Genomic DNA, 10915 nt, shown 5'->3' with positions numbered 1-10915 from the left:
GAGGCCAGGGACAGGAAGGAAATGATTTGAGGACATGCAGTAAAGTAGCCGAGATGGAGTCAATTTTCTATCATTTAATCTCCATTTAGGAAATTGGGGGTCAGAGATGAAGTCATAAGATACCAAGCGCTATGAGCTCCAGTGGAGGGGGGGCAGGAGGAGGAGAGCAGGACACAGAAAGCCATGACACATAACAGATGTGCTATGATGCACACCATGCCAGGGGAGCCTCAGGGGATGGAATTCGTTTCTGGCCAGGGGATGGAAGAGGGGGAGATCCAGGAAGGTTTCCAGGAGTAGCCAGCACTGGGGTTGGCCGTTAAAGCAAGCAACTCTCCTTTACAGACCATTCCATCGGAGGAAGTTGGCAATGTTGAATTGCACTGGATTGAAAATTTAGGGACCGACTGTGGCAAAATTTAAATGTTAAGTGCGTATGGAAGGATGGGGAGCCAGAGAAGTGAGAATGAAAATCAGAGGTGAAAGGTTTGGAGAAAGGTCAGGGTGAATGGAGGGCCAGGCAGGCCTGGTGTGGAGAGATGCAGAGTGGTGAGCTATGTGGATGGCTGTGGGGGTGGGGAAAAGAGGACAGTTTCAGAGACACCGCAGGGCCTTGAACTGACAGAACTGGGGCATGACTGTGGGTGAGAGTGGGGGAGGTGAGGGTGTCTCTTCTGTATCTGTCTTAGGGGGATACGGTGGGTGGTGGTGTCCTGACCAGAGAGAGACAGGGAAATCCGGAGAAGGGGGTAGTTCAGGGCCGAGGTGGGGGACAGATGCTGAGTTCTGCATGAGCCAAACTGAGTCAGAGGGGCTGTGGGACCCGGATGGGGAGGGTGAGGGTCTGGAAGTAGGAGAGGGCTCTGAGCTCAGCAATGGTTGTAGAAACCAGAGGAGGGACGGAGATCACCCTGGGGTGGGGATGTGGAGGGGAGACAATCAATGGCACTGAGAAGGGACCTTGGATAACTCCTACATGAAAAGCAACATGTCTCCAGACCTGCTCTATCCAGTTCTGGAGCCCCTAGCCACACATGGCTGTTGAGCACTTAGAATGTGGCTGGGCTGAAATGAGCCATGCTGCAAGGGGGAAAAGTACATGCCAGATTTTGAAGGCAACACAAGAAAAAGAAGTGTAAAATTATTTCACTAATATTCTTATACTAATGACATACTGAAATGCTAATATTTTGGATATATTGGGCTAAGTTAAATATATTATAAACATGAACTTCACCTGTTTCTTTTTGCTTTTTTAAAAACGTGTCAACTAGGGGCGCCTGGGTGGCACAGCGGTTGAGCGTCTGCCTTCGGCTCAGGGCGTGATCCCGGTGTTATGGGATCGAGCCCTACATCAGGATCCTCTGCTATGAGCCTGCTTCTTCCTCTCCCACTCCCCCTGCTTGTGTTCCCTCTCTTGCTGGCTGTCTCTCTCTCTGTCAAATAAATAAATAAAATCTTTTAAAAAAATGTGTCGGGGTGCCTGGGTGGTGCAGCGGTTAAGCGTCTGCCTTCGGCTCAGGGCGTGATCCCAGCGTTATGGGATCGAGCCCCACATCAGGCTCTTCCGCTATGAGCCTGCTTCTTCCTCTCCCACTCCCCCTGCTTGTGTTCCCTCTCTCGCTGGCTGTCTATCTCTGTCAAATAAATAAATAAATCTTTAAAAAAAAATGTGTCAACTAGGAAATGAAAAATTACACCTGTGGCTTGCCTTGTCTTGCTCTGGACGAACCTGAAGTCCACAGGCTGTAGAATAGGCATTGAGGACAATAATAAAGTGAGGTGGGAGGCTGGAGGGTAACTTGTAGGACTTGCAGGACACTGTTTACTCATGATAGCCCGTTTCTGTACTGCAGGACTTGTCAAGGTACGCGCATTATTTGCCAAACTAAGTTTTTCCCCAGATACTTTCCCTTCCTCTGGGCTTTGTATGGGGGGGGGTTCTGCAGAATCCACTCTGAGTGATAGTGTTTTCAAGAGAGCTGGAGAAGCCTCTCAAGTAGGTAGAGAAAAGCCCGAGAGCAAGGAAGGCGGCCAGGACAGAGGTAGGAGATCCCACAGAACCAGAGGGAAGGGTGGGGCTTCAGAGGGGCTGGAGGGGGTGGAGAGCCCAAGGGGGGTCTTGAGGCCAGGCTCGCGGCCATCTTGGCAGAGCTCAGTTAGTAGGTCGCAGGCGGTAACGGAAGCGCACCTCGTGGCTGGGCTGGGTGGTGCCGAAGCCCCAGCGGTGGGGATCCACGGGTGGCACAGGTGTGGCAGGGTCTACCAGCTCCAGGTCAAAGTATGTGACCATGAGGAGGACGAAGAGCTTCATCTCACTGATGGCCAGAAACCTCCCAGGGCAGATGGAGACACCTGAGCCCCACGGCATGGTGTAGTGGTGGATCTTCTTGCCGGCCTTGTAGAAGTCCACTTTCCGGCTACCATTGGGGTTGAGGAAGCGATCATACTTGAAGGCCGTGGGTTGCGGGTGGATGTCAGGATCCATGTGCACTGAAATATAGGGAAAGAGGGCCACGATGTCTTTGCTTCGGAGCAGGTACTCCTGTCCATTGGCCATCTTCAGGACATGGTCACTGTGTACCACTCGGAGGAGGGTGGGCGCAGCCCCCAGCCGCAGCGTCTCCTCCATCACACTGTCCAGCACCGGAGTGTGGTGCAGGGCACTGACATCAAAGTCAAAGGACAGCCTGGCCTTCAGCCTCGCTTCTCCCAGGACTTGGGTGGCCTCCTCCCTCACAGCCCGCATGGCTTCTGGGTGCTTGAGCAGGAACAAGAGGGCCCAGAAAGAGGCCGGGCCCGTGTTCCCCTGGGAGGCCCAGAGCATCATGAAGTTGAACTTGTCCTGCATGGCTGGGTCTACTCCCTGCTCCCTCAGATAGTGAAGCATGTAGGATATCCAGTTGCTGATGCCATTCTTTTCCAAGTTGTGCCGCACAGAGAGTGTCTTATGGAAGAGACTCTGGAGCCGGCCCACTTCTAGCCACTCCCGGGGCCCCAGCAGGGAGTACACAAACCTGGGGAACAAGCGGTCAAACTTGCGGAACTGGGCAAATAACTCCTCTGCCTGTCGCAGGTCTTGCTCCTGGTCCTTTGTGTAGCCGAATAAGCTCAGGTAGCCAGCCTTGAACAAGACATTGTAGCAGAAGTGGAAGAGGCCGTCTTCATGCCAGCAGCTAGAATCCAGACTCCGGCCCGTGGGCCCCAGCATAACCAGGGCCAGGCTGTCCAGCATGGTTTTGTTGAGATCCTCCAAGCCATCCCCCATGAGGTATTTGGTGCTGGCAGAGTGTATCATCCGGTAGTCTCCTTGCACCGACTGGTATCCAAATACCTTTAGCACCAGTTTTTCTGCATACTCCACGAAGTCTAGTTTTCTCTGTGCATCCTTGAGGATGGGGCCAAAGGAAAGGGGGTCCATGACAAAGGTAAAGTACTGGCCCCCTAGCTGCACTGTGAACACATCTCCATGCTTGGCCCGCATGTGCTTCAGGAATTCAAACATATTCTTCCGGAAAGCCACGGCATGGCCCAGCCAGGGTATGGAGCCCTTATCCAGAGGGGGCTCCTGGGGCCTGCGTTGCCGGAGCAGCCCCAGCAGACACAGGCACCCCATGGTGACCACCAGCAGGGCTCCCAGCACCAGACCCCAGAGGACCATGGCTGTGCTCTTCTAGGTTGAGCTGTGGACACACTGTTCTCTGGGTGCCAGAGAGCTTTTGAGAGCTTTTGAGTGACAATTTGGGGATGAAAAGGTGTGTCCACCTGGACCTTGCCCTGTGGCTGTAAGTTATATTAAATGACCCTGGTGAGACAGTACCTGGGAGCAAAATGTTCTCTTATACTTTGCACTTGCTGCACCCTGGTGGAAGGAGGGGGTGGGACCAGAAGGAAGCCCAGAAGGAAGCCTCTAGCTATCGTCACAGTCCCTTTACCAGCTTTAGGCTTTGCTCTGATCTTTTCAGACTCAGCTCCAGCATGATATCTACAAAGCTTTCTTTGATTCCACCCCACCCCCATGATTTACTGACCATTCACACCTTTATCTTCTCATGCATTCATTCATTTGTTAGCTCATTCAGCAGAAATGCACCAAGCACTTTTTAAGTTTCATATCTCTTCCTTCTTCATCTTTAAATGACCCATAGAACCTTCCACACTGGCAACTCTTCAAGCAGAGCTTCAGACTTTAGTCCCTGAACCTGGGACCTGGGGCCCTACTGCTGGCCCAGTTGGCTTGCACACCCTCAGAGCTTCCACTTCTTTCCCGTAAAGGAAAAGACCCAAAACGCATGATCTTGAAAGTTCTCTTGAAGCTATAGCAATAGCTATAGGGCAGATTGGGAATCTTGCACATAAGAAATGTTGGAGATGATAAGGACGTCAAACCAATTGCTTTATTTCATGATGAGGATGTAGGTTCAGAGTGTAGTGGGGACTTTCTCTTACAGCTGTCCTGGCTTTGGTGAGGTGAGCTGACCATTTACTGAGGACCTTCTGTGAGGTGTCAGGCCAGGTCCCTGCCAGTAGGCCCAAGAAAGAGAGAGCTGTGCCATTGGCCATTATTGCAATAACGTGACGTTCAGATTCAATTCAACCAGATAACCCCCGGGTTACTCTTTAACTTCCTAAGTGACCCACAAACAGGTACTTTGTTTCCTCAGATTTCCACATCGCTTCTAGAGTGAATTCCCTTTGCCTTGTGCAGCTCCCCTTTGTGGGGAGCTGGAAATGTCCACACTCTGCCTCCAGGAAGTCCTCCCTGATTGCTTAGGGCAACCACAGCAAGTACTCCGAATCATCAACTCTCCTCCACCGTAGAGTCTACAGTCAGAAATTGTGGGCCAACTTCCATGAGCTGAACTTCGCTCCCTAGTTTTTAATGGATTGCAGCATCACCTTATATTCATTCTCACTTCTATTTACCCATTCCCTCCTTCCTTGGAACAGCCCCATCTATCCATTCAGCAGATATTTACTGGGCACTTACTGACAGAACTTCTGCTATAACCAACCTCGAATCAGAGGGATAGGGTCCCTGCCCTCTTGGAGTGTATGGCCTAAGGAAGTTGGAAACTATATTAACTCACTGCCGAAAGAAGTATATAATTACAATCGTGTTAAGGGTTGCAAGAGGAGCAGAGCGGGAAGTGGGGTGGGGAGTCAGGAAAGCCACACTGATGAGGTGGTAATTAAGTGGAGGCCTGGAGGTCAGTGTGTGTGTGTGTGCGTGTGTGTGAGTGGTGTGTGTGTGTGTGTGTGTGTGTGTGTGTGTGTGTGTGTGTGTGGTGGGGCTCTACATGGAGATCTGGGAGCGTGCGGAATGTGCTGCTCAATGTATGTGGCCGGCCGTTCCAAGGAACGGGTGCATATCCACTCCGGCGCCCCATGTGGCTGGAGGGCTCAGAGGAGGGGGAAGCGTTTTCAGCACACGTGGGCTCGGCCGGCCCAGGGCGAATTCTAGCTTTGACCAGCGCGCTAAGCAGAACTCGTCTCAGGCCATCTGGAGCCACTGAGGGGACGGCCTGATGCAGGGGCAGTCCTTACTAAGACTCTTACGCGGGGGTCGGGGCGGAGGGGGGGAGCTAGCTTGCCCCGGGGAAATCAGCCTATGCGGCTGCCCCGCTCACCCTCCCGAGTGGCCAGCGACCCAGAGCGAGCCCCGGGAGCTCCGCGGCACACCTCAGCCTTCCTAAGTAGGCCGCAGCTCCGCAGAAGGGTGACACAGAGCTACAAAGTGGGCCTGAGAGGCTCGGAAGGACCAACGACACCCAGAGCTGGCCTCCGAGCGTGCTAGAGCGGGCGCGGGCTCGAGGGCCGGAAAGGCGGTGACGCACTTCCGGTCCTGCAGCCTCCGCGAAGGCGTTTCTAGGCAGGTGCTGTGGGCAGTCCGCCGTCCGGAGGCGCCGTCTGTCCGTCGGTCGGTTAGGCTTCGCACCGTGGCATTGTGTGTCTGTCCGTTGAGCAGTCGATTTAAGGACGTAGGGCTGGGGCTGGGGGAGGACCTGGCGCCCGAGGGCTGCCTGCTGTACTGCTACCGCCACTCTTTTCAACGAGCGCGCTGAGCATAGCCAGCACTCCGGACCATACTCCAGAGAGTTCTCACCTCCTAAGTCTGGCGGGAGCATGGTTTCGGCTGTCCTTGAACAGTTGTTTGTGCTCCTTTCCTGCACACCTCATTTGCACATTCCGTGGTGAGCAGGGGGTGGTGGGCCATGGTTTGAGTCCTGGTGTCTTCTCATTACATATATGGTCCAGAATCTTGAGCAATTGTGTACCGATTGGAGGGTTCCATTTACCTGCTGTGATTTCTGTATTAGGGTTCTCTAGTCCAGATGTACTGGCTATCCCCTGCATTTTGTTTGCCATTTGTTCCAATTATGGATGATATTGATTGCTCCCTTAGTGCCTGTCACTTCCTGCCCACGTCCTCACCCCCAGAAGTCAACAACAGTACTGTCGAAATGGAGATTCAGGAGAGAAATTGCCTCACTCTGCCTTTAGATCAAATAATAGTTTCATTTAACTTAGGGCTGGACTTATTTATGGCTTCCTTTCCTTCCTAGCTTTCAAGGTTCCTTATTTTTCCTTTCCTTCCTAGTTTTTCAAGGTTCTGCCTCCATGGCAACTGGGTTCTTGACAGCCTAGCCCCAGGTTAATTATTTTACTCCTAGTCTGCCTCACATATACCAGGTGACAGTGAAGTCAGTATAGAACTTAAAGGGCAAACCTGGGTTTTTGCTTCAACTTTGTCACCAACTCATGACATGACCCAGGACATTTCAGTTTACCTCTCTGGGACTTACTATTGTGCTGTGTCAGACAGGAAGCTGAACTTGAGGTACGTGCCAGCATTGAGATGCTATTATAAAGGTATTGGGCTGAGGCTTAGATACCAGCGCATATAGTGGGAGAGGATGGAGGAAAGGAAGGGAATTGGATTGATTGACCTTGAGCACCTACCCTGTTCATGGCTTTGTGCTGGTCATCCCCATTGTCACTATAATCATCACTATTCTGTTTTGAGAATTTACCATGAGCCAAGTATTATACCAACTGCATTACACGTATTAAGCAATCTAATTCTCATATCAATCTGTGGGACATCCCCAAGACCACCCTCACATTCAGAGATTCCCTAGAAGAACTAATGGGACTCAGCATATAGTTGTACTCATGGCTAAGATTTATTACAGTGGTGTATTAAGGATATATAGCCAGATCATAAGGGAAAAAGACACACACATGGAGTCTGAAAGAATCCACGTGCAAGCTTCCTAATGCTTTCTTCTTCAAAGAAGAAAGCACAAGAGAAATTAGAAAACAACTCATGATGGATGAAAATTAAAACCAACATACCAAAATTTATGTCATATAGTGAAAGCAGTGTTCAGAGGTACAATTATAGTTGTAAATGCTTACATTAAAAAAGAATATCTCAAATCAATAATCTAAGTTTATACCTTAAGGAATTAGAAAAGAAGAGCAAGCCAAACCCAAAGACAGCGGAAGGAAGAAAAGTGTAAAGATTAGAGCTTAGGCAAATGAAATAGAGAATAGAAAAACAGAAAATCAGTGAAACCAAAATTGGTTATTTGAAAAGTTCAAAATTGACAAAAGTTGAGCTGCACTTTGACTAAGAAAAAAAGGAGAGAAGCTGCAAATAACTAAAGTCGTAAATGGAAGTGGAGACATAACTATTGACATTTATAGAGATAGAAAGGATTATACGAGAACCCTTAGAATAATTGTATGTCAACACTATTGATAATTATACATAAATAAATTAGACAACCTAGAAGAAATGGACAAATTCCCTGAAATACAAATAACCTAAACTGACTTAAGAAGAAATAGAAAATCTCAACAGATCTATCACAAGTAAAGAGATTAAATCACTAATTAAAAGCCTCCCAACAAAGAGAAGTCCTAAACCAGATGGTTTCACTGGTGAATTCCACCAAATATTTTTTAAGTGTATTTTTTTTTAGTAATCTCTACACCCAATGTGGGGCTCAAACTCACAACCCCAAGATCAAGAGTCAATCTGCTATCAGTAGTACCATGATGCCAAAGTCAGATAAGAACATCACCTGAAAGAAAATTTCAGGCCAGTATCTCTTATGAATTTAGATGTAAAAATCCTTGACAAAATATTAGCAAATCAAATCCAACAGCATAGTAAAAGGATAATTCACCATAACCAAGTAGGTGTATATCAGAAATATAAGGGTGATTGAACACAAAATCAATATAATATGATACATAACAGAATGAAAGAAAAAAACCTACATGATCATCTCAAACAATGCAGAAAATGCATTCGACAAAATTGAACATCCTTTCATAATAAAGTCTTTCAGAAAACTAGAAGTAGAGGGGAAGTTCCTTAATATGATAAAGGGTATTTATGAAAAACGTGTAGCTAATATCATATTCAATGGTGAAAGACTGCAGGGTTTCCCTTTAAAATCAGAGGGCTCAGGACAAGGGTACCCACGTTATTGCTGCTGTTCAACAGTGTACTTGAAGTTCTAGCCAGAGCTATTAGATAAGAAACTAAAAGATCCAAATTGGAAAGGGATAGAGAAAACTATCTCTATTTGCAGATGACATGATCCTATATATAGAAAGTCCCAAAGAATCCACAAGAGAACTACTACCATTAATAAATTCATCAAAGTTGCAGGGTACAAGATCAACATAAAAATCAGCTGTGTTTCTATACACCAGCAGTGAACAATCCAAGAAGGAAATTAAGAACACAGTTCCATCTACAATAGCATCTAAAAGAATTAAATACTGAGGAAAAAAATCTAGCCAAGTTGGTGAAAGACTTGTATATTGAAAATACAAAACATTGCTGAAAGAACTTAGACTCAACATAAATGGAAAGACATTCCACATTCATGAATGGGGAAGGTATAACATCGTTGAGAGGTTAATACTACCCAAAGTGATCTATAGTTCCAACACAATCCCTTTCAAAATTCCAACATGTTTTTTTTCACAGTACTGGAAAAGCTGATCCTCAAATTCATATGGAATTGCCAGGGCCCCAAATAGCCAAAACAATCTTGAAAAAGAATAAAGTTGGGGGGTCCACTCCTCCTGACTTTGAAAAACTACAAAACTACAGTAAATAAAACATTATGGTACTAGCATAAGGATAGACGTATAGACCAATGGAATAGAATAGAGTCCAGAAATAACCCTCACTTATATGGTCGATTGATTTTCAACAGGGATGTCAAGACCAAGGGGGAAAGGAAGCCATTTCAACAAGTTGTGGCGGGAAGGGGGCGAGGGGGCACTGGGTATCACTTGCAAAAGAATGAAATTACCTTATACCACATACAAAAATTACCTGAAAGTGTATCAAAGACCTAAACAAGATCTAAAACTGTGAAACTCTTAGAAGAAACCATTGAAGAAAATCTTAATGATGTTGAATTTGGCAACAATTTAAAGTATATGACATCAAAATCACAGGCAACAAAAGAAAAATAGGTAAATTGGATTTCATCAAAATTAGCTATGCAAACTCCTAACAGGGTAAACCTAAAGAAATTCAGGTCCAGACACAATGTAATCAAACTTCAAAAAAAATCTAAAGACAAGGAAAAATGTTTTGAAAGTAGCTAGAGAGAAATAGCATATCACCTATAGAGAAACAACTCAAATGACCATGGATATCTTATCAGAAGCCATGAAAGTCATTTGCAGGTGGCACAAAGTTTATCAAGTGATGAAAAAAAAGAACTGTCCATTCAGAATTCTATGCCAGTTATAATATCCTTTAGAAATGAAGGTAAAATCAACATGTTCTCAAATGAAGGAAAATTAAGAGAAATTGTCACTTGCACACCTATCCTCAAATGATGGCTAAAGGAAGTTCTACAAACAGAAAAGAAATAGTAAAAGCAGGACTCTTGGGATATCAATACAGCAGGAAGCATACAGAGGCTTGACACATGTGACTGCACTACCAGCCACACCGTTGAGTAGCAAAGGAAACTGGAGCACATAAATAGGGGTACCAGACCTGATGAATCCTGGCAAATAGACTGTATGGATTCCCTCACCTTCATATGAGGAAAACTGCTGGGCATGGACTACAGCAGACACCCTTTCAGGGTATAACACTACCATCTTCCACACAGCATACGTGGACCATACTACTGAAGGATTCTTAGATGACCTATGTTACACATTTAGCTTCCCCTAACACACCCAATGAGATAATAGTGCTATTTATATAGCTTAATGTGCCAACAATGGACAGCGACCTGGGACATTAGCTGGACCTTTCATGACCTGAATCATCCCCCGAGAAGGAGGTGCTATTAAGAGAGAGAGTGAACTCTTAAAAAAAACTGAAAAAGATAATTGGACAACCAAGGTTAAGCTGTCAGTGGTGTACAAATTAAGATAATTTGTTTGGGTTCCAAATGTAATAATTACCTAAAAGTGTACCTTCCATTTAAGTATAATGTCTAATTATGAGGTTCAGGAGTGGGAGAAAGCCCTAACTGGCTGCAGAAAACCCAACCACATAATTAAACCTTATCACTCTATTTTTTCCCTTGTATGCCTATCCCTGGAAAACCGGACTACTAGAATTTACAAGTAGGAAAAAAGAGCTGGGGGCTGGGAGACTGAAACTTAATGTATCTCCCCACCCCAGCGATGCTTGCTGGATTTGGGCAATTACAGAGAATGATTATAATCATGAATTATGTGCTGAAAACTCAGCCTATGGTGTGGGTTAGACATGGAAAGGACGAGGAAAAGGTGAGAGACTAGTCATAATTGTCATGTGGCTGTGGAAGAACAGGAACAATCCTGGTTGGTAAGAATTGGACCCTGGGAAGTCAGGGGCAGAGGGAGGGACCATTACCCTCTTAGCTTTTGT

General features: G+C 46.6%; 1 protein-coding gene across 1 annotated transcript; it reads right to left on the bottom strand.

The window, feature by feature from the left end:
• Window positions 1-1579: 1579 nt before the first annotated feature.
• On the bottom strand, window positions 1580-3738 carry LOC100464768 (5-beta-cholestane-3-alpha,7-alpha-diol 12-alpha-hydroxylase). The gene has a single exon (XM_002925605.3). It carries the CDS (start codon window positions 3659-3661, stop codon window positions 2156-2158), a length of 1506 nt encoding a protein of 501 aa, XP_002925651.1. The 5' UTR covers window positions 3662-3738; the 3' UTR covers window positions 1580-2155.
• Between the last annotated feature and the right edge of the window lie 7177 nt (window positions 3739-10915).

This window comes from Ailuropoda melanoleuca, chromosome 6 (genome assembly GCF_002007445.2).
Source record: "Ailuropoda melanoleuca isolate Jingjing chromosome 6, ASM200744v2, whole genome shotgun sequence".
Lineage (NCBI taxonomy): Eukaryota > Metazoa > Chordata > Mammalia > Carnivora > Ursidae > Ailuropoda > Ailuropoda melanoleuca.
Note: the sequence above shows the minus strand (reverse complement) of the source record. Positions and strands in the feature narration are given on the sequence as shown.

Excerpts from the sequence above, each read along its gene's own strand:
- LOC100464768 (XM_002925605.3), bottom strand. The coding sequence starts at position 3,661 with ATGGTCCTCTGGGGTCTGGTGCTGGGAGCCCTGCTGGTGGTCACCATG.